At 47.5% G+C, this 24,199-nt stretch overlaps 1 protein-coding gene across 3 annotated transcripts in view; it reads left to right on the top strand.

Annotated features, from left to right (window-relative positions):
• Positions 1–24,199, top strand: part of megf11 (multiple EGF-like-domains 11) — a 95,555-nt gene that overhangs the window by 59,048 nt on the left and 12,308 nt on the right. For all 3 annotated transcript variants that reach the window (XM_076991041.1, XM_076991032.1, XM_076991048.1), the window contains 9 exons: positions 187–307; positions 897–1,033; positions 2,274–2,486; positions 4,841–5,015; positions 8,605–8,725; positions 9,914–10,077; positions 10,508–10,610; positions 16,291–16,437; positions 18,416–18,550. In XM_076991041.1, coding sequence (XP_076847156.1) covers positions 187–307; positions 897–1,033; positions 2,274–2,486; positions 4,841–5,015; positions 8,605–8,725; positions 9,914–10,077; positions 10,508–10,610; positions 16,291–16,437; positions 18,416–18,550 — 1,316 coding nt within the window. The remainder of the gene's footprint in view (positions 1–186; positions 308–896; positions 1,034–2,273; positions 2,487–4,840; positions 5,016–8,604; positions 8,726–9,913; positions 10,078–10,507; positions 10,611–16,290; positions 16,438–18,415; positions 18,551–24,199) is intronic.

Raw genomic sequence — 24,199 nt, 5'->3', positions numbered from 1 at the left:
GAGAAGGTGAAGTATCATTAATTTTTTTCATGCTAATTTTTAACTCGTTTAAATCAAGACAGTGGTTCATCCATGCAAATTATGAGGGGGAGAAAAAACAGCTCTTGAAAGTTTGCGTTATAATGCTGCAACCGAGTGCAATGGTGCTCAGAGTCTGAGCGAGTCTTTGTTCCTGTGCTATGGCAGCTGTGGAGAGCGCTGTCCGTCGGGCAGCCACGGACCCCAGTGTGAGCAGCGCTGCCCGTGTCAGAACGGAGGGACGTGCCACCACATCACGGGAGAGTGCTCCTGCCCAGCTGGATGGAGCGTAAGGCCAACTGTGGAGAGGCGGACGAGGACCCCAGGAGAGAGAGAGAGAGAGACACAGAGAGGGAAAGCACCAGGGAGAAGGATGACAGAGAGGAAGGGAGTGGGAAGGGTGTGGGGGTAAAGGAGAGGGCTGGGTGATGGGAGATGGAGTGAGGGAGAGAGAGAATGCAGGGAGAGGGTAATTATGCACTGCACAAGGGGGTAAGTGAGTGGAAAGAAGATGCAATGGGTGAGAGAGCAAAATGTAGCTCGGCAAAGAACCTCAAAGCAGCTACTGCTTATTATTACCACTAAAAGTGAAACGTGCAAAGTCTGCGTGTCATTAATAATGTCGTTGCATCATCTTTCTGTTAAAGCTGCAGTGATTGGACCTGTGTCTAACACTCTCTCTCATATACACACACTTCTGTCTCACACATAACACACACACAGAGACTCCTCTTTCTCTCTCCTCTCTCTCTCTCTCTCTCTCTCTCTCTCTCTCTCTCTCTCTCTCTCTCTCTCTCTCTCTCTCTCTCTCTCTCTCTCTCTCTCTCTCTTCTCTGATGCACACACACACACTCCTCTCTGTTTTTACCTCTGCTCAGGGGTCTGTGTGTGCCCAGCCCTGCCCATTAGGGAAATATGGCATCAACTGCAGCAAGGACTGCTCCTGTCGCAACGGGGGCTTGTGTGACCACATCACAGGCCAGTGTGAGTGCCTGGCAGGATACACTGGCCGCAGGTACGTAGGAATGGAACACATAATCACTACTCCATCAGCCCGTCAGGAAAGCACATAATCACTACTCCATCAGCCCGTCAGGAAAGCACATAATCAGTACTCTATCAGCCCGTCAGGAAAGCACATAATCAGTACTCCATCAGCCCGTCAGGAAAGCTCACTCTGGTCTTATTTCTCCTCTTTATGGCTGCAGTCAGTGTGCAGAGTCTGACTTCATCAAAACTGCTTTGTCCTTTCAATGACAACTGAAATGGTTCTTTCATTTTGACAAAGCTATGATTTCCATATTGGATTTTTTTGGGTACAAATACCTCAATGACAAAATGTCATATAAAAAATTGCATAGTAATCATGGAACCAAGCTTTTTTGTCATGATGTCCCTTTTCAAATCAAGGTCACCGTGTTTGTTTTGCTACTTAGCAGTGTGTTACCTGCTCTGCTGTGGGGTTTATATGAATCTGATCTGCTTGTATCTAATCAGTCCTCTCTTCACTCCATACTGGTCTGCATAGTTCCTGCCCATTAATTACCAGTAATGCAGTTGTATTAGGAGTCAATCGTAATGTCTGGGTCTCTACATTTCCCCCTGACATCCTGAGGCTTTATTAGCTTACTAAAGCGATTGTCTGCAGGATGAAAGCATTTCCAGGACAAGTCCTTCTTTTTCTTTAATATTTTGCAAAATTACCCACATTCATTTGCTCCGTGACAGGTAAATTAACCCAGCAGGAACAATCTAAGATTGTGTTAGGACACCCCCCACCCCACCCCCACCCCAATAACACTCATCTCTCTGATACAGTCAGTGGCACTGTAATTTATACATGAAACATAACTAGTCCATTTTATAATTTAATTGAGCTATTTATCTGTCTCCTAATGGCTTCTTTGGACACTCAAGATTGATACTCTGCCAGGCTTGTATATTTAACTTCTTGTAAAAGTCCTCTCTGCTGAAGTCACTTTGGTATTCCATGCAGAGAGTGGTCCCCGGCCTGACTGTAGTCGCTGTAGTTAATGACAGCGTCCTCACCTTGCTCTGCTCCGGAGGACGAACCCCCCTAACACCAGAGCAGCCCACAACAGCTTACCACCTCCCGGTCTGGCCGACCCTGCAGATGAGTGCCCTGCGTGGCGCTGGTCTAATGGCCTCCTTGCCTTTGGTGTCGTGACATGGCAGTGCACGTTAATGGCGCAGCGAGGCCTTTCACTCCCGCTAACGCGTGTCTGATGCGTCAGGTGCCAGGACGAGTGTGCCGTCGGGACGTACGGCCCACAATGTGCTCACCACTGCGACTGTCAGAACGGGGCCAAGTGCTACCACATCAACGGGGCGTGTCTGTGTGACACGGGCTTTAAAGGGCCCCACTGCCAGGACAGATTCTGCCCCCCGGGATTATACGGCCTCATCTGTGACAAGTACTGCCCCTGTAATGCCACAAATACACTCAGGTAAGTACAGGCAACGTCACAAACACTATACTCAATGTGCACAGTTAACACTGAATCTAAATACTCATTACTGTAGATTAGGTTTGCATTGTTGTAACAAGTTCTTTTAATGTTTACTATGTTGATATCACAGGTTCCACTATGCAAATTAGACCTCTAACAAGTCTTGCCTTCCCCCGGGTCAGAATTATGATCAATCTCATAATTTTATAGTGTCTTTTTTTTTTTTACAAAAAAAAACAAGGATTTTTTACAAGGATTTCATGTTTCATATATTATGTTTTAACCTCAGTATATAGTAGCATTATGATAATGTAGCATTTAAGTTCATATTGTTGAGCCCTGATGTAGACAAGTAGATATTAATTGCATAACACTACAATTAATGAATATCGTACCATCTTCATCTTCATCTGCGTTGTCTACAGGAATTTGTTAAAGCCATACACACCACATGACTCCAGTAATTAGCTTCCCTCTCTCGTTAAGGAGGAAATCTCATTACATAAAACAGGTAGCACAATGTAGAGTTAGAATATATTAGCCAAAGCTACAGCCTTTTCTTGTCCGTGTTATAATCGTTCCAGTCAGGACACCAGATCCCGTGTGTGTTATTCTGTCGTGGTTGTATTGCAGCATTCACAGGGTGCAGTTTTTATGGATTTGCCAATACTTGTAATGCAACATATTAGTAACACTACAACCTACTGGTATTTTCCTGATTTCACAATGTATGTTTCTGTAATTTCATGCCTTGTGCACCTCACATTGTGCAGGGCTGGAGGGTGGGGGTGATGGAGAGGTGATGGCAGGGGAAGTTGGTGTAATAAAATGGATGTTCCATGTAAATGAGGCAAGGCAAGGCAAGCTGTTGGTGTTTTAGTGAAAAAATAAGTCACAGAGATACGAGCTGTGAGAATCGCGTCTAATTGCAGCGTGATGTCTAAGCCCAGCACGATCTGATCATTGGTGATTTCATCTGTGTTAAGCACAAACTACATGCTTGCAATGTAAAATTACTGTAGATGATGGAATAATCATTTACGGTCATATTTATGATGCTACGCAGCAGTGGGTTGGTGTGATTAACAGTTGTGTAACTGGTGTCTTTTATGACCCAGGTACTCAACTACAGCTCTGGGGAACCACTGTATTCAGCATCTCCCTACACTCCACACACCTGCTCCATCTCATCAGCTAATTGAAGAGCCCTTATATAGCTGCTTACAGTGTGCATGACCTGTGAAAACGTAAAAGAGTGTGTGTGTGTGTGTGGGGGGGGGGGGGGGGGTTAGCCCTGCAGGGGAGAGCCTGGTCGGCAACCTGTACCTTAAGAGCAGACCACATGAAACACCTCATATGCATAAGGAGGTGGAACGGGCTGCATGCGAAAGCTCACAGTATTCAAACCCTCCATGCTCCACAGTGCTCTAGGGCTACATGTACATACACACAGATGTGCTCTCTTCACTGAGTTTAGTGCAACTGTTTACTAAGTATGAGACTAGAGATAAATCTGATAGCTAAGATTATAATCACCATGTCCTCTGATTTATGTATTCCACATCACCCAAACCTTTTCCACATGTCTTGAGCAGCAAGGAGCATCAGTAAAGTTGGACCTTTACACGCTGCCGCTGAACATTATTAAGCACTTGTACACGTGACGCTGACAAAACCTGTAGCCTTTCTGAAATCTCGTTTCTGTTTCACACTACGCATGTGAATATACAATATGGAACATCAGGTGTAAAGCCACTGTAAGACCATAAAATGAAACTAGTCAGTCTACAGCAAAAAAAAAAACAAAAAACTGAAATAATCTATTCCCAAAACACACAGATTGCACCTTTAATCTGAACAGCATGGCAGTAAGTTGCTATGGAGCTCGGGCCCATGAAGGCCCTCATCCCTGATCACTTTACAGCGTGACCCGGAGACTTAATGCTCCAAGCCGTTCGGTTCTTTTAACACGCCGGTCTAGTTTTGAGAACCTTGGAGTGGTGACGTGCTGCCTGTCCTTCATCATGGCCACAGCTTCCTCGTTCCTTCCTCATGCTCCTCTTGCTCATTTCATGGCTAATGCAATGTTAATGTCCTGATATGGGCGGACTGGGCGGACTGGGCAGCAGCCTGGCGCGGATCATTACGGTATGAAGAAGAGGAACGAGGTGCACATCCATCAGACCACGGTGCTCACACAACGCGCTCACACGTCAGGATGGACGTCTCCTCCCTGGCCTCTGCTCCTACCGCTCACTCATTCATCGCCAATTGTTTGCGTTGCCTTGTTTAACCTTGGGTCTTCATCTCCTCATCCTTCTCCATCTCGTCCTCTCTGCCCCCTCGTTCAGTTGTCACCCTCTGTCGGGGGAGTGTTCCTGCGCGGCCGGCTGGACGGGTCTGTACTGCAACGAGACCTGCCCGCCCGGTTACTACGGCGAGGGCTGCAGCATTCCGTGTGTCTGTGCCAACGGAGCCGACTGCCACAGCGTGAGCGGCGCGTGCATCTGTGCTCCGGGCTTCACGGTGAGTCCACGCAGTGGCCTAACCCTTACACCCCGACCAAGAAATCATTCAGCTTCTTTCCTGACATTAGCTATTACTACGGATTACGGTGTTTCTACAACAAAGCAGAACTTGATCTTTAGTCTGATACTTTGGTACGGATAAAAAAAGCAGCTTTAAAATAAATAATGATTTTAGCAGAGAGAGATGGGGTGATCATAACTTGTGTGAAGAATAGCATATTGTGTTGGAGATCTGGCACTGAGAGCTTCTTTCCATCTTACACGGTGTGTTCTTCAAAGTTATTTTCATGTCATCTCACTGGAGGCAATAGTCAGTGTACCTCAGCAAGAGATGTTTCACGCTTTGAAAACAATCTCTTTGGAGTGGCACGTACGCCCGTGCGAAGTCTCTCGCCGGGAGGCCGAGAACAAGGTGAGACTCTTTAATCTCAGCAGGCACTGGGAGCTTAATGTAGTCTCGTAATGGATGTAGCCTGTTACACAGCAGGGTTAAAGTGTGCCAAATAGAGCAAGGGGAGCATGGTGCAGGGGCTCTGAAATAGATGTTGTTTTCCAGTCCAGACTCCCTCTGACATTAATTATAAATTGTATGTCATATGGAGCGTGATGCACAAATCAAAGTGACCAGCACAGGTCCAGGATCAGCCTGTCTGTGCTAATTTCTGATAAGCAGAGAAGGGGATGACATGAATGGAGAAGAGAGAAGGCCTGAAGAATTCTCCTGCTGTAAACCCCTGACCTCCTCTCTGGAGTTCAGTGTTATATGCTATTTTAACCTGGAGCTTGTTGTAGAGCAAATGTATCGTCCTTTGATTTCGTTGAAGACGCAGAACAAAAAAAAAGATGGAGAAAGATTGACTAGGTGTGCAGCTGCCACTGCAACAGAGAGGGCAAGCAGACCCTGTGCTCGAGAAGAGCACGGAAGTGGAGCGGCTGATTAGGACAGACGTAGGACCAGGGACCCCTGCCGAGTCTTACCTCGGCTGGAGCCACGGAGCTGTCCGCTTCCAGAGACACTGCAGCAGGTTGATGGGGCCACGTGGAGGGTCTCCAGTCCCCCACCTGCTCCCAGTGCCGGCCTGGAAGAGCCCAAGGCCAGTTCCATTAAACACAGCTACGGGAGCTTTGACCAAAGAGAGCGAGACGACCACTGCGTGATGGAAAGGGGACACCATGCTCCGTTTCCCAACAACTTTCCGTTCAGGGCTTACAGGCCTATGGGCCTGTGCGGTGTGGCCGGGGCCTGAAGGAATAATGGACTTGTAACAGCCCCTAGTTCTCTTTACCCTAGAGTTCTTATGCAGTGATACTTCTGGACGTCTGAAAGGAGCTCTGTGAACTGCTGTGTTGCTGGTACCATAATGGGGATGGACGACGGGCTTAAATGGCGGTGGTAGCACTTTGAAAGCCCATATAAGATGACATCGTGTCATATTGTTTGCAGCCTGATTCTTTTCATCTTCACAACTCCAGATTTCATTCTCCTGCCAGCAATCCTTGGACTTCACTTTACACAAATCAGTTTCTCTTGCTAAGAAAGGTGCTGTGAGCTCGCAGGGCTTTTTCGCACCATACTTTAATGTTTCCAGCTCATGTCTTCTCGCATTTTCAGCATTTTATTTGAAGGTCAACAAAGAAAGCCAGGATCACTATTTGAAGGAAAATAATCTTGTGTATCCACTATACTGTACATTTTTATTACACCTAAGCCAATATCTAAGATATTATTAATATTAATATGGGATTTATTAATTTAAACATTTTAAGGATCCAGTGAAGCTCTCTTCCATGAGATATTATGACTTTACAAATTCATTGTGGTACAGCCAGCCTCTAAAAAGAAGACAAGCTATATGCTCCATTAAAAGCACCTTAGTTAGTTCTCTGCTGCGTGATTTGAACCTTGTGCATTCAGAGGCACTCTGAGCTGGGAGACTCTTGTATAACCAGATCATTCACCAGCCGCGTCTCTTCGTACGCTGTGGACTTCTCAAACTGGCTCCACGTCTCCACAGAACTGTAGCAGAACTGCCAGCGTTAGCAGTCTGCAAGTTGTCACTTTTGAGCAGAACAAAGATAACCGCACGTAGATTGATAAAAAATTAATTTGCAGATGTAAGCTTTTCCTATGAGCACGTGAGGAAGGAGAGAGAGATGGAGAGAGAGAGCGAGAGAGAGAGCATGAAAGTGGGAGAGAGAAAGAGCGAGAGAGAGAGAGAGAGAGAGAGAATGGGTGCAGATAGAACAGGGGTGTCCAGGAGGTAAGGGAGGCTAAGAGCACAGTGCAGCGGAGGAACGTCGGAGTGAACGACAGCGCGGAGAGCTGGCAGTGACAAGTGTGAGCGTGTGAGGAAGAGATTGGAGGAGAAAGACCAAACAAGAGACCGAGCAATAGAAGACGACAGAGAGACAGAGAGGGAGAGAGAGAGAGAGAGAGAGACTCCATTTTGAGTCTCTCTCCCAGCCCCCAGCACCTCATGCAGGCTCTCTGCTGAAACCTAGTTCCAGATGCTAATGAGCACGCCCAGTCCCCAGCGGTGGCGAGCCGGGCTGGAGCCGCCCTGCACCCTGCTCCCGCTCTGCTAATTGGGAGGCTAAATCATTGTGTCAGCTGTCAGTCACAGGCAGGGATGAGACAGCCAGGCACTGGTAGTGACCGGCTCAGAGAGAGCGCGAGAGTGAGAGAGAGACAGAGAGAGAGAGAGAGAGAGAGAGAGAGGAGCATGCTAAAGCAGAGAGATTGTGCCGGATCCAGCTCAGTTGTGGCTGGGGCTTTATGAACACTCGGTCACCAGTTGGCGGATGGTAATGGCTGTATGAGGGACTGTGGTGAGGGATAGGAGAGGTGGGGGGACTGTGTGCTCATTAGAAGCACAGGGAGGCCAGGCTCTGGTGCCAGACTCCAAGCCTCTTCTGCTCCCCTGTGTCTGTAGTGGAGAGGAAAGGGGCCAATTCCTCACTTTTTCCTCTAATTCCCAGAAGGGATAACCATTTAGATTAGCCTCTGGTGCAGCTCTTACACAGAGGTTGCATGTGTTTTTTGGAGGACTGGGGTCGGGGTTGGTAATGTGAGGGTTCTGTGAGAGTCTGATACTATTAAGACAACACAAGTGGCTTCAGTTCTGCTGTTATTAGGACTGTTATGTCCCTACCAGCCGGGTTCAGCAGGGGCTGCTCTGTGTGAAGTTATAGCAGACGTGTTTCAGCGTCCTGATCACAGTGTCATCTCAACTTGCCCAGTTTCCATCTCATGCTGTAGTTGATGTCTCTGTATTCATAGCTTTCTTACCTGTGTGCGCGTATGTGTGTGTGTGTGTGTGTGTGTGTGTGTGTGTGTGTGTGTGTGTGTGTGTGTGTGTGTGTGTGTGTGTGTATGTGTGTATGTGTGTATGTGTGTGTGTGTGTGTGTGTGTGTGTGTGTGTGTGTGTGTGTGTGTATGTGACTGTGTGTATGTGACTGTGTGTGTGTGTGTGTGTGTGTGTGTACATGTGTGTGTGTGTGTATGTGACTGTGTGTGTGTGTGTGTGTGTGTGTGTGTGTGTGTGTGTGTGTGTGTGTGTGTGTGTGTGTGTGTGTGCGCGCACAGGGTGATGACTGCTCCCAGACCTGTCCTCTTGGATTTTATGGAACTAACTGCACCTCCACCTGCCACTGCCGTAATCACGCCTCCTGTTCCCCCATCGACGGCTCCTGCATCTGCACAGAAGGTACAGTCTCCTCAACTATCTCTCCCTCTTTTCTTACACACTTTTCAAGTCTGTCACAGATTGTGGATGTTTACATAATTCTAAACAAAGTTGCTACATGAACAGCAGGAGTCAAATCAATGTCCTGTTTTAATCAGAATCATTATCATTGATTAACCATTGCTCAATTCATCGGTTCTTGCTTCACTTTAAGACAGCCATTGATGTTTTGAGAACTCGCCGTCTAGATTTGTAAATGCTGTATTATTGGCATGTTCACCATAATCTGTTCGCTCAGTGGCACACACGGGCTTTAGGACACGATCGGCACTCGTAGCAGATATTAACTTCCCTTTAATTCAGTGTTATTGCAAAACACTATAATTCACAGAATCGTATACAGTGCCCAGCCTGGCCTGTAGGAACACAAGCACCAGAGCTCATATGAAGAGCTCAGAGTTAGTGGTGGCTGTCTGAGTCCAGTCAGGAGAGCAGGCCCCTCCCAGCTCAGGGTGAGGAGAGCAGAGCCCAGCTGTGCCCTGGAGCCCAGCCCCATCAGGCCAAGAACTGGCTCATTACAGACGACACCTTTAATCTACATCCCATTCATAATTCACCACCCTGCTGAACACCAGAGTTCTCCATGGCCTTACTCTCTCTCTCTCTCTCTCTCTCTCTCTCTCTCTCTCTCTCTCTCTCTCTCTCTCTCTCTCTCTCTCTCTCTCTCTCTCTCTCTCTCTCTCTCTCTCTCTCTCTCTCTCTCTCTCTCTCTCTCTCATTTCCTCCATTTCATTCTTACTTTTTGTCACCCCCACCTCTCTCATTCTCTCACATTCTTGTTTTTTCTCATTCCCTCTTTCTCACCCCCCCCTCCCCCCCCACCACGTACAGTCTTAGTTCATGCATATATTCCACTTATTGACCACTGCCTACTGCCAATGTGCTGCAGTTTCGACTGCCCTATCAGATGTGACCTCGCTCCCTGTCCCTTCTCCTCCCTCTTGCCCATTGATTGTGCTCAATTATAGACCAGTGAGGTGTCATCTGGGCTCCAGGTGAGAGTAAAGCCTGCACTGCAGTGTTTCACGAGTGTTCCTAAACTTCTCTGGCTATATTGAGTAAGGGGTGAAGGCTAAAGGACCAGCCTCCCCCGTGGACCCCCCGTTTGCCTCTCCCTGGGTGCCGTGTCTAACCCTGTGTGTCTGATAGGCTGGCAGGGTGTGGACTGCTCCATCATGTGCTCCAGTGGAACGTGGGGTGTGGGATGCAACCAGACCTGCACGTGCGCAAACGGGGCGGCCTGCGACCCCATGGATGGCTCCTGCACCTGTGCGCCAGGCTGGACTAACGATCGCTGCCAGCTCCCCTGCCCAGTAAGAGTGTGTGTGTGTGTGTGTGTGTGTGTGTGTGTGTGTGTGTGTGTGTGTGTGTGTGTGTGTGTGTGTGTGTGTGTGTTTGCCAGCTATACTCTCTCTATCTGCCTGAGGCTACACCCAGTATTATCGTTCTGACACTGTGCATTGTCAGGCTGATGTTTGCATTTGAGTGTGTGTGTGTGCGTGTGCGCGTGTGTGTGTGTGAGAGAGAGTGTTTCCTGCTATACTTTCTCTCTTTCTGCCTGAGGCTACACCCAGTATTATCATCCTGACACTGTGCATTGTCAGACTGATGTTTGTGTGTGTGTGTGTGTGTGTGTGTGTGTGTGTGTGTGTGTGTGTGTGTGTGTGTGTGTGTGTGTGTGTGTGTGTGTGTGTGTGTGTGTGTGTGTGTGTGTACACATGTGCATATGCGTGTTTGTGTCAGGATGGCACATATGGGTTGGAGTGTCGGGAGCTTTGCGATTGTAACCATGCCGACGGATGTGACCCTGTTAGTGGCTACTGTCATTGTCTGGCAGGTTGGACAGGTAAGAAAGACCAGTGAACGCTCCTTAACTCACACACATGTTGTGATGACACTCGTGTTACAGTACACCAGTGAACACTAACTCACTTGTCATTAACTCGCATATGACGCCTCACAGATACAGACAACACTTAATGGTACTGTGGGGAGAAGGAAGCCGGCCTCTGTGCTTCTGTGCAACAGGTGTGGAAAAAAACCCCATTCATTACTCCTGAGTGTCTAGGAGGTCAGTGGAATCTGTAAAGGAGACACACATAGTGAATGAGACACACATAGTGAAGGAGTCACAAAGTAAAGGAGACACACATAGTGAAGGAGACACAAATAGTGAAGGAGATACACGTAGTGAATGAGACACACAGTGAAGGAGACACACATAGTGAATGAGACACAAAGTGAAGGAGACACACATAGTGAAGGAGACGCATAGTGAATGAGATACACATAGTGAAGGAGACACAAATAGTGAAGGAGATACATGTAGTGAATGAGACACACATAGTGAAGGAGACACACATAGTGAAGGAGACACACATAGTGAAGGAGACACACATAGTGAAGGAGATACACATAGTGAAGGAGACACACATAGTGAATGAGACACACATATTGAAGAGACACACATAGTGAAGGAGACACATAGTGAATGAGACACACAGTGAATGAGACACACAGTGAAGGAAACACGCATAGTGAAGGAAACACATAGTGAAGGAGACACATAGTGAAGGAGACACACAGTGAAAGAGACACATAGTGAAGGAGACACACAGTGAAGGAGACACACAGTGAAAGAGACACATAGTGAAGGAGACACACACAGTGAATGAGACACACGGTGAATGAGACACACAGTGAAGGAAACACAGTGAAGGAGACACACATAGTGAAGGAGACACATAGTGAAGGAGACACACAGTGAAGGAGACACATATAGTGAAGGAGACACATATAGTGAAGGAGACACACAGTGAAGGAGACACACACAGTGAAGGAGACACACATAGTGAAGGAGACACACATAGTGAAGGAGACACATAAGCATGTGTTGCACAGTTGCACTGAGTGATCTTTACTGTAATTCCTGCTGTTAAACAGTTGTAATGAACCTTCACATTGTCATTTGCACTAAAGCTCAGACTTGTTTCTACTTAAAAGTCTCACTCACTATGTCTATCAGACTGAAGGGAATTAATTAAAACTTTATATGATATAAAAAATTGCATTACAATTTGTGATGTTAAATATATTAGCACTTTTTAACAACATTTTATTATTCCATCTCTCTATTTTTTCATTTCTTTACGAGTGCCAGGACAATGAATGCCAATGCTAATCAGTTAATCGGAACATTTGTACATTTTAGTTCACCCTGCCAGCCATTCCCTGAACAAGAGTGCGTCTAATTACTGACTCTTTTAAATATGCAATTCAATTACCCTGTGGTTGCTCAGGAAGCAACCAACAACCACATGGTTGCGCACGGAGCAGCTTTCACACTAAACTCTCCCACAACACGGTAGTGGGAGACGCAGCAGGCGCTTCAGAGAGAGGAGAGAGGCTGAGCCCCTGGGTGGGGTGGGTAGGAAGGGCCTTGTGTGGGTGGGGTTGTGCCAGAGGGGCCCCCACCTCCCACCACACCCGGGCCCCCTAAACTGGGAAAGGATTCGGCTTCTCGTTAGCTGCGGGATGGGGGTGGTCGCTCACTGTATCTCACGCTCTGAATCTCACGCTCTGAATCTCACGCTCTGAATCCTGCCCCAGTCTCAGCCATCTGCCCTGCATAATAGACTCACCAGGGTGCAAATGCTACCCGAGAGGGTGGTGGAGCATCTGAAGAGCCATACGGCGTATGACTTATGGGACACGCACAGAGCCAGGCCAGGAAGAACACATTAGAAGAGAAAGTCCTCAGTTTGGTTTTCACCTGTATCTAAGAGGAAGAGTGTGACAGGAGGATAGGGAGGTGAAGACACTGCTCCACAAAAGGTAGAGTAATAAAAGGGTAAACTGGAGTAATAAAAGACCCATCATAAAGGGTCATAGACATGACAAGACAAACCTTCACGAGAGGAAACTGCAAACTGAACTTCTGTATCAATGCTGAATATCCGCAATGCAATCAAACATAATAAAATAGTCATTTCTTTACATGATTAAATGAAATCTGAAAATCTGAAAACTCAGATTGGATGACAGGGAATCACTGTCCTACTCGTAATGATTACAGGTGTAGGTAGGGTTAGGGACAAGGTGTAGTAATCAGTGCAGTGTTTAGGGTTTATGTTTGGGGACGTGGTGTAGAAATCACTACATTGTTAGGGTTTGGGGTTTGGGACATGGTGTGGTTAGGATTTAGGGTTCAGGGTTAAGGATAGTGTTGTAATCAGTACAAATGGAGTTAGGGATCTAGTAGTAATCAGTATCAATGGATGTAGAGTTAGGGTTTAGGGTTTAGAGTTAGGGATATGGAGTAATCAGAACAGGTTGGAAGGACAGGAGAGAGTGGATCATATGCCAGTGTTTTATCACAGGACAGAGAAATGGGGAGATAAAAAGTGTGTGTGTTTGCATTTGTATGTGTTTGTGTATGTGTGTGTGTTTGTATGTCTTTGTGTGTCTGTGTGTTTTTATGCCTTTGTGTGTGTGTGTGTCTCTGTGTGTGTGTGTGTGTGTGTGTCTGTGTTTGTATGTGTGTGTGTGTGTGTGTGTGTGTGTGTGTGTGTGTGTCTGTGTGTCTGTGTGTTTGTATGTGTTTGTATGTCTTTGTATGTATGTGTGTGTGTGTGTGTGTGTGTGTGTGTGTGTGTGTGTGTGAGTGAGTGCTTGCTGTAGTGAGACAGTGAGGGAGTAGAGCAGACAGACAGGGCTGAGCGGTGGTGTTTGGGGAGCAGGCAGCATACCATTACAGGCACTGTGCTCAGTTTTGAGTTGTTCACTCTTCTCTATATATTGCATTACCCCACATACATATATTTTACATCTCAGCAGACCCCCTCTATCTCAGCTGCAGGTGAACTTAGGTAAAAAAAATTGTAAAAGTATATAGTTATTTTAATGACATGTTGTGTTAACCCCATTCAAGCCATCATTCATTAACAGCCCTAATGGATGTGTTACATAACCAGGAAAGTGTGCACATTATTCACCAGATGTCTCATATTTTATATATAGTTCCCTGCATGCAGGTGCATTTCCATTTGCACGTGTGTTTGTGTGTGCACGTGCACGTGTTTGTGACGTATCTCCAAACCTGCTGTGGAATGACTCTGTGATGTGTGTGAAGTGTGTGATGGTACTCTCCCTTCACCCTGCACTAATTGGCCTTTGCTCACGAGGACGCCTTTCTGCTCGGCGTGTCGGCGGCAGTGACGCGGGCTGCAGGCTGCTCACACACTCACACACTCACTCAGCCTTCTCTTCTCTCCAGCCCCCTCTTCACTTTCACACTCCGCTCTGCAGACTCTCTGTCACCATTAGCTTTTCACCACACTTTTGTATCCTCATTCACTGCTGACAGTATAGAAGGGTGAGGGGCTGCGTTTTTCTTTCGTCTGGGCCATCAGAAACTCAAATACCCCCCCCCAACAGTCTGGGCTGTCGCCTGTCCCTGGTTGCGCCCCCCCCCCCCCCCCCCCCCCCCTCGTACATTTCTGTTCCCCCACAGAGGCTGTGCAGGTATGGAGGTTGTGTTGGGAGTTTGGAACCAAGTCTAATTCAAAGCCCAGTCACTAATGCTGCATTAATGCTTCTGCCACTCACACAGAGCAGTCGCCATCAAAAGAAATTTCAAATGAGGGTCCCTGATAAAAGGCTGCTGTTTGAAAGGGTGCTTGGAGTGTGGTTGTGTGTGTGTGCACGTGAGTGAGAAAGAAAGGATAGGGGCACATACATGGCTACGTGAAAGTGTGTGTGCTGAAGTCTCAGTCTTTGTAGGTCCATCAAGCCGTCCTCCCTGTCCATGTACTCTTTGATAGTTTAGTATCTTAATTAATTGATTATGTATGTGTATTCTAACATGGTGCTTCAGCATTAAAGCAGTCCGTGTCTTCAGTTTGTGTCTGCGTGTATGTATGTGTGTGTGTGTGTGTGTGTGTGTGTGTGTGTGTGTGTGTATGTGTGTGTGTGTGTGTGTGTGTGTGTGTGTGTGTGTGTGTATGTGTGTGTGTGTGTGTGTGTGTGTGTGTGTGTGTGTTTCCCCCATGGAAATCTTTACTGATGCTCTCCAAACAAGCCCCATCTCTGCTGAAACAGAATAGGAGAGGAGGCCCGGCGGCCCCGTTAGTGAATGCACCACCCTGGCAAGGCAGACCGGCCTGATCAAAAATAGGCTCATAGCAGAGAGCGCCCTGACAACTCCCCCTCCCCCCTCCCCGCACCTTCAGAAGCGGGACCGACACGCTCACGGTCCTGCAGTGCCAGCAAGGACACGCCCCACTGCTGCCTGCTTGCTCTCGCACACAGACCAGACACGCAGACGTGGTACGCTCAAGTGGTGGCGTTGTAGACCTGGCGCCGTAGACCTGCCATGTGTCAGTGCTTCATGAAGAGGGCCTCTCTCAGCTCCCTGACAACGCTGCTCAGCTGTTTTCTGCTGCGTGTGTTCCCTCTGTCACAGCGTAGACACTACTGATCCTGTGTGTCCGTATACGGAGCCTCCACCGGATCACTTTAGGTGAAGACCGGTGTCCCTGTGTGCTGGCATAGGCCCCGGCTAGAGCACTGCGGCTTCAGGTCTTTTCAATGCCAAATGTATCAAATCATTGTAAAATATAACTACAGTTTCCATCACCATGACCAGACTGCAAAAGCAGCTCCAAAACCCGACCCTGATTACTTTCTAAACCCACCCTTTATAAGTAGGTTACCAAAGAACTCAGCACTGATTTGTCTTCTTATCATGAATCACTGAAAGCCGCTATTGAAAGGCTATTAGCTAGATTACTGGTGTTTATGATGGTGCTCTTGAAAATAAAGTGTGTAATCAATCTGGTGTTCACTCGTAGCTTTACTCTGCATTATGCTAATAACTATTGGCTGTGGCAAGTTGCTACTGCTCAAAAGTGCTGCTTGTCTGAGCCCTGACCACCTCAAACTGGAAGAAAGTTTCAGTTTGTCAACACTTCAGACAGCTGGTTTATTAAAATGACATTAGTGGATATAATGATTCATACATATAATGATGTGTTTACCAGTGGAAGTTGGTTTAAGAGTGAACAGAGATAAGTCAGAAAGGTCAGAAATTTATATAAACCCAAACTGAAAAAAATGTTTGAAAATAAAACTGCATGAGAACAGTAATTAGCATCACATTAATTCTGAATGCTGCAAACAATGCTTCTGTTTTTCCTGGATTTTTAGATTGTCACTCAGGTGTATTAGTTAAGTACTTGTGTATTAACATAATTGCATATTAAATGTACTTGTGCAACAGTATACTGATTTACAAAGATTCAGTAGAATTGCATAAAATAGAACAAAGCCCCTCACAGTATGGTCAGATTTCACATTCTGGTCCTCATTTCAGAACGTTACATGAACATTTCATAGAGCAACATGTGGTCTGAGCTGACCTCTGTGTGTCAGTGCAGTATAGGAACGGCCCCCTTGTTTTCTCCATCTATTGCCACTCTTGTTTCTCAGAGGCTGTGTTTTTCATTGTCCTGTTTTGTTTTCAACAGGGATCCACTGTGACAGTGTCTGCCCCCGAGGCTTCTGGGGCCCGAACTGTTCCATGACCTGCTCATGTCAGAACGGAGGCTCCTGCTCTCCTGAGGACGGCACCTGCGTGTGTGCTCCGGGCTACCGCGGCACGTCCTGCAAGCGAAGTAAGGCATCCCTCCCGGCCCACCGCTAGGATCACGCCATCACAGCCTCCCCGACACTCACAGGAACACGCTGTGGCAAACTGGGCGAATCAGAGAGGGTCTTGTCCACCACGTCTGGATACGGGCCCCTGGAGGAGTGGAGAGGGGGCAGGCCCCAGGGGGCTGAGAAGAGGAGCACTTGGAGCCTGCTTGTAAATGCAGGGGAAGCAAAGCCTTCATCACGGGGCAGGTCTTAATCACTCGAGCTGCACTCCCAGCCCTGGTGCCTGGGGTGAGGGACTAGGGCGGGGGCCACGATCGCGGCTCCATCACAGCACCCTCTCACAAGCTCTCTGAGTCCCCCTCCACCTCCCCACCAGCTCAGCCCTGCTTCCCTGATAAGCCTCTGCTGATTGCCGATCATTTTCAAGTAGACGAACCCTGTAAATAGAGGCCAGCGACACAAATACATGTGCTTGGACAGAGAAGTGGAGGTAGGAGTCTGTGAGTCTGTGCATTCGTGGGTGTGTGTGTGTGTGTGTGTGTGTGTGTGCGCGTGCGTGCGTGCGTGCGTGCGTGATTGCATGCGTATGTGTGTGCGTGCGTGCGTGCGTGTGTGTGTGTGATTGCATGCGTATGTGTGTGCGTGCGTGCGTGCGTGTGTGTGTGTGATTGCATGCGTATGTGTGTGCGTGCGTGCGTGCGTGTGTGTGATTGCATGCGTATGTGTGTGCGTGTGCATGTGTGTGTGTGTGTGTGTGTGTGTGTGTGTGTGTGTGTGTGTGTGCGCGTGTGTGTGGGTGTGTATGTGCGTGCGTGTGTGTGCGTGTGTGTGTGTGTGCGTGTGTGCGTGCGTGCGTGCGTGCGTGCGTGTGTGTGTGTGTGTGTGTGTGTGTGATTGCATGCGTATGTGTGTGCGTGTGCATGTGTGTGTGTGTGTCTAGGGATTACAGAGCAAAGAGAGAAGGGACATGATTAATCTTCCCCACACCATCCACTGTTCCACAATTATCTTAATTACGACGGGTCCACCACCCACTAAAGGAAAGGTCAGCCCACACTGGTTTCTCTCACAGCTTAGCGTTACAGCAATTAAAGCAAATCAAGAACTTAATGAAGAAAGATGAGGAGGGTGCAACAATTCCAGACAGCTGCGAGACGGCAGGTCTGTGCTAGAGACCAGCCCCCCACGGGAGACCAGCCCCCCACGGGAGACCAGCCCTGTACTGGAGACCAGCCCCCCACGGGAGACCAGGCCCCTGCTGGAGACCAGCCACCCACTGGAGACCAGCCCCCTACTGGAGACCAGGCCCCTGCTGGAGACCATCCACCCACTGGAGACCAGCCCCGTACTGGAGACCAGCCCTGTACTGGAAACCAGGCCCCTGCTGGAGACCAGCCCCCCACTGGAGACCAGCCCCTCTCTGGAGACCAGGCCCATGCTGGAGACCAGCCACCCACTGGAGACCAGGCCCCCACTGGAGACCAGGCCCCTGCTGGAGACCAGCCCCCTACTGGAGACCAGCCCCGTACTGGAGATCAGTCCCTGCAGGAGACCTGCCCCCTGCTGGAGACCAGGCAGAGACTGGAGGAGGACACCAGACCACAGTCTCTCCTGCTCACTGAGGAGTAATGGACATGATGGTTGGGTGGCAGTGGGACTTTTAACTGTTAAGACACACCCTTCTGTTTTTGTATGACTCAATTAAACTAACAACTCACTGCAATTTTCTTCAGTAGCTTTGCCTTGCACTTGATTTATTTGTTTGATTTTCTTTGCACTAGTTTATTAAAGTTTCTGAGTGGACCTCATTGCTAACAGATGTGATAAATATTAATGACTGACAGCTATTTGCTTATCTGTGTGACACTTTCTCTTCCTTTGATTATCTCTGTCACACACTTTATCTCCTCTGAACTCTGGTCTCGTCATATCCTCTCCTCCCCTCTCCCCCCTCCCCTCCCCCCTCCCCTCTCCTCTCCCTCCTGTCTGTGCCAGTCTGTTCTCCTGGGTTCTACGGGCACCGTTGCAGTCAGACGTGCCCCCAGTGCGTGCACAGCACCGGGCCCTGCCACCACGCCACAGGCCACTGCGAATGTCTCTCCGGCTTCTTCGGGCCACTGTGCAACCAAGGCAAGTGCATCTCCATCTGTCCTCATCGTTTCTTGCTCTCTCTCTTTCTCTCTCTCTCTCTCTGTCTTTCTCCTCTTCTGTCTCTTTTGAGGTTCTTTGTTTCTGATCATAATGTAAATAGTTAAGAGAAAGTTCTCTGTAATGTTAATACAGAGCAAAGGATTGCATATATACTATGCTTAAACTCTCTTCTCCGGCTGATGCAATGACTGTTCATACACGTCAACTTTATTACTGAGAATGATGACAGCTTTTGATACATGCCTTTAATGAGGAGGCATCATATTAAAGCATAAATCACCCACAAGGGTGCAGATTACATGTAAAACAAGGCAACATTACAGTTAATGACCAAGCCTGCAGCCTCTGATCAGCTCACCCAGGGCCCTTTACCTCCAACATCTCCCAGCCTGATAGAACAGGATGTTATGTGGGAGCACTGCTGTGTGTGGAGCACTGTGGGTGCTGTAGGACACCTGCACACACGGGGACATGCGGGTTCTATGGGAGTAGTGAGAGCTCTGGAAATCATGGTGTTGTGGGATGTGCGTGGTACAGTACACTGTTGGGTTATGGACATTATGGAGGATGCAGGACACTCTGCGGGACATGAGGTGCTGTGGAATGCGGGAGGCTGTAGGGCGTGAGGTGCTGAGGTGTGTGAGACATCGTGGGAAGTGATTTGCTGTGGAATGCGGGACACGGCGGGGTGTGGGGTTTTGCAGAGATGCGGGACATGGCGGGGAGTGATTTGCTATTAGGTGCAGGACACTACGGGGCGTGTGGTACTGCAGAGGTGCGGGACGCTGTGCGAGGAGACAGCTGCTGTGCGTGTGCACCTATCTGCAGCATGCCAAGCTGAGTCTGCGTCTCTGCCAGACTGCAGATAATTGGCATTATCTCTGACAACCTGACAAATAACCTTCAGAGCAAATCTGAATATTGCTGAATATGGCCGTTCTTTCTGACTGAGACAAACAGTGAAGAGCCGGGTCGATACCGCCCGGCTCAGTGTTCAATGCGCTTGGACTGAAGAAGGAGAGGAGATGACCTCAGGCAACGAAGATACTTCCCAGGGTTGGACTTCTGACAGTCTGCTAGGATTGAACTTTAATCAGTACAGAGATCAACTGATGATGTATTTGTTGTTTTCTTCTCCCTGCTCGAGTACACATAACTGCAGACATAACAACCTGAGTATCTCATGTGCAAAATGTATCTGAAATACATGTATAATCTTGTAAATATTATGGCCACACACAACTGGGCAGTTCTTATACTTATATGAAGTACAATGAATGTTAAAGAGCGGTTATGATTTTATCATGTAATTGACTTGCAAGGTTTATACAGCACATTTACGGTGCATGTTTACACTGTGAATTTACACTGCATATTAACACTGCGTGTTTACACTGCAGTTACACAGCATATCTGCACTACATGTTTACACACTGCATATTTAGACTGCATGTTTACACTGCTTATTTGGCACATCACATTCATATGAGATTTGTGAGAGCTTTTGCAAACCAAAGGACAGACGAGTCTCCAGGAGGGAAATGACTGTGTTGACGCGTGCAGTGGTCAGCCAGTGGTGCTGCTAACTCGATATTATCCCAGACACCAGTGTTGTTCAGCAGGGTTGAAGGGCAGTGAGTGGGGAAGTAGCTTGGCCAAAATATGGACAAAAGAAACCACTCCACTGGAAAGACCGGCAGACAGAAGCCACTAAGTGGAACAGCATAAAAGCTCGTAGGGGTGGTAAAACCAGGCTACAAACTTTAACAGCACATCCGTGGACGTGCATAATCTGACTGGAATGCTCGAGTCCCCAACATGCAACCATGAAAGTGTGTCAGTCACTCTGAAAGGCAGGGATGCATTTCATCATTAAAGTCACATCAATTATTTAGCACCCACGCTCCCTGTGAGGATAAATCAGTGATGCGACTTAACCACTCCAACTTTATGTGCTTCTTATTAAGGGGGAGGGGCTACATAATCGAATACAGGGGTCTTCAGACCTTTCTGATGTGTTAACTACTGTGTGGGGATGAACTGCGTGTACATTAACAGCAGGTCTGAGATCAGTTTTAACAGCAGTTTTGCCAGCTTCCTTGCCAGGATGTAGATCACAAGTCTTAGTTGTGGCAAAATGCAGATCAATGTTTTCACATTTTAAAAGATAGTACTTAATTAACAGAATGAAACACTTGTTACCTAGCAACAGATGATGTATGTTACAAGCATGTTTGCCTGACTCTTTGAAACCATACTGTAATTATCAGTGGGCTTTCCTGCCATCACACATGGCTCTCATCCTGGATCTGTGTTCGGTTGCTAATACTCTCATCCAGGATCTGTGTTCGGTTGCTAATACTCTCATTCCGAATCTGTGTTCAGTTACTAATACTCTCATCCCAAATCTGTGTTTGGTTACTAATACTCTCATCCTGGATCTGTGTTCGGTTACTAATACTCTCATTCCGGATCTGTGTTCAGTTACTAATACTCTCATCCTGGATCTGTGTTCGGTTACTAATACTCTCATTCCGGATCTGTGTTCGGTTACTAATACTCTCATCCTGGATCTGTGTTCGGTTACTAATACTCTCATTCCGGATCTGTGTTCAGTTACTAATACTCTCATCCTGGATCTGTGTTTGGTAACTAATACTCTCATCCTGGATCTGTGTTCAGTTAATAATATTCTCAACCTGGATCTGTGTTCCATTTCTAATACTGTGCTGCACATTGCCATAAAAATTTACAAATTATTTATATGAGAACCAAATGCCCAGAATTTGCTGAAATGTAATAATAGTCATTTTCCAGTATTGCTTCATGTGCTTTTGCAGCTTTCATGAGGTTGGTGGGAATGGGAAGTAGGAAGTAGACTAGTGACCCAGTGCTCTGAATTGAGGAAAAATACATATATATTTTTTCAATATTGCACTGCAAGCTATTCTTCAGCCAAGTGCATGCAACAAGTTGCAGACAGCTGAGCTAATGTGTGAATGTGTTACAGGCTCTGTTTTAAAGGCAAATTAAGAGCTGTGTAAAGCTTCGCTGTTGTGTTTAAATGTGGGAGGTAGTTATGCTTAAATCATTTTACAGGCCCAAGACAGGAGCTGTGGGTTTGTGAGCGTTAATGAAGAGGAGTTTGCTGTCATGTGTATTGTTTCACTTGCATTAAGCCCAGTTGGTCTTTCAAATGCAGTCCTTGTTATTATTACTTTAATTCAGAGCTCAGCCATTGAGTGTTCAGACAGAAACACATCCTGTCCTCTTCCCTTACACACCCATACCGCCCCTGTCTCTGTCACGGGGAACAATTTGTGCCTCTGGAATCCCTGTTAGTGACTTAACCCATCAGAATTCATCCTGAAGTCAGGGTAATAACAGAACAACACTATAACCTTGACCCTCCTGTTATGTCACATGTATTTGTAATAGTTTGTGGATGGAGGCAGAGCAGCATGGGGTGTGAATATAGGGCCCCTGGGGGCCTCTTCTGCTACTTCAAGAGAGTAAATATTGAGTGTGTGGTAAGAGTACTAAAGATATCACATCACTGGGGTCCAAGCACTTTTGGGCAGATTTCCAGCTCAAGCTAATGAACTTTTTAACGTCCTCCTCCCATTGGCCAGGACCCAACTGAGGGGGGACTTCTCAGTGAAATATAGACACAACTTCTCCTAATAATTAACTAGTCTTTTCATGAATTAAGGAAAGGCCATGGGCATATCTAGAATTCACTTTCATGGATTTCAGAGCTGTCTCATGAATAAATGTTTAATATGTTAAAGGAGAGAAGGGGGTTGTGGGGGGGGGGGGGTCGGCAGGGCTGGTGACTGTATTCTCCATCATTTCTCCAGGTCATAGTTACTGGGAATAAAAGGTGAGCGTTCGGGGGAAAAGGGTGCGTGCGCTGCCCCTCTGGGCAGACTGGGCTGTGCTGGTGTTCCACAGGCGTCCCGCGCTCCACGCTCCTGGGTCCTGGGAGGTTTAGGCTCTAATGAATTGCTCCCTGGCAAGAGGCAGGACGCTGAGTCTGTGGCCCGCATGGAGCGGGGATGAGTAAGCCCCTAATAAGAGCCCGCTTTGAGGGAGTTGAAAGGATCCGTCTCCCAAGGCAAGAGGAGAACCGTCGAGATACGATTATGAAAAAAGCCACTGTCACAAAGATTTAATTTCAACTTTTCTTTAAAGGAGACACCTTATCTGATTCCATTGTTGCGTGCCATTTCGTGCTACACTGCAGAGACGGCTGTTTACCAGGTGGTGGGGTTTTCCTTTGTTTATGGTGTGGAGGAAAAGTCTCCATTGTATGTACGTGATTGAACCTCCATCCGTCCAGGACGGAGGGGTAAAGGGGGAAAAAAGACCTGATGGAACTTTAATCTGAAATGAAATCTCTAATTGAGCTGAGTGTCAGAAGGCGTCTGAAATATTCGTTTTATTAAAAATGTACACAAGCTCTATTTTAATTCTGTGGCACATCAGTCGTCCGTGTTCTGGTGCATGGCGGGCGGAGGTGTCACGGGCAGATAAACGGGCCGCCTGTCAGATGTGTGTGCTGAGCCCCGTCCTGTGTGCCTCTCAGACCTTTAGAGACACAGGACTGTAGTCCACGTGGCCCCTCCAGCCTAATGCCTTTCATTACAGCCCTGGAGCTTTACAACATGCCACATGCCTTGTCGAATGAAGACGTTAGCTTAAACCCACCCGTGCTTGTGACATATGTTTGAAGATTTGGGGTAATTTCACTGTTGCACGGTACCCAGCCATGTGCGGTTTCTTTGATCTATCTCCACCTCTAGCACATCTATCTCTACCTCCACCTCTACCACATCTACCTCCACCTTTACCACATCTATCTCTACCTCCACCTCTACCACATCTATCTCCACCTCTACCACATCTATCTCTACCTCCACCTCTACCACATCTACCTCCACCTCTACCACATCTACCTCTACCTCTACCACATCTACCTCCACCTTTACCACATCTATCTCTACCTCCACCTCTACCACATCTACCTCCACCTCTACCACATCTACCTCTACCTCTACCACATCTACCTCCACCTCTACCACATCTACCTCCATCTCTACCACATCTACCTCCACCTTTACCACATCTATCTCTACCTCCACCTCTACCACATCTATCTCCACCTTTACCACATCTATCTCTACCTCTACCACATCTACCTCTACCTTTACCACATCTATCTCTACCTCCACCTCTACCACATCTATCTCCACCTTTACCACATCTATCTCCACCTCTACCACATCTACCTCTACCTCTACCACATCTATCTCCACCTCTACCACATCTATCTCTACCTCCACCTCTACCACATCTACCTCCACCTCTACCACATCTATCTCTACCTCCACCTCTACCACATCTATCTCTACCTCCACCTCTACCACATCTATCTCCACCTCTACCACATCTATCTCTACCTCCACCTCTACCACATCTATCTCCACCTCTACCACATCTATCTCTACCTCCACCTCTACCACATCTATCTCCACCTCTACTACATCTATCTCTACCTCCACCTCTACCACATCTACCTCCACCTCTACCACATCTATCTCCACCTCTACCACATCTACCTCTACC

Source organism: Brachyhypopomus gauderio, chromosome 2 (assembly GCF_052324685.1).
Source record: "Brachyhypopomus gauderio isolate BG-103 chromosome 2, BGAUD_0.2, whole genome shotgun sequence".
NCBI classification, from domain to species: domain Eukaryota; kingdom Metazoa; phylum Chordata; class Actinopteri; order Gymnotiformes; family Hypopomidae; genus Brachyhypopomus; species Brachyhypopomus gauderio.
Note: the sequence above shows the minus strand (reverse complement) of the source record. Positions and strands in the feature narration are given on the sequence as shown.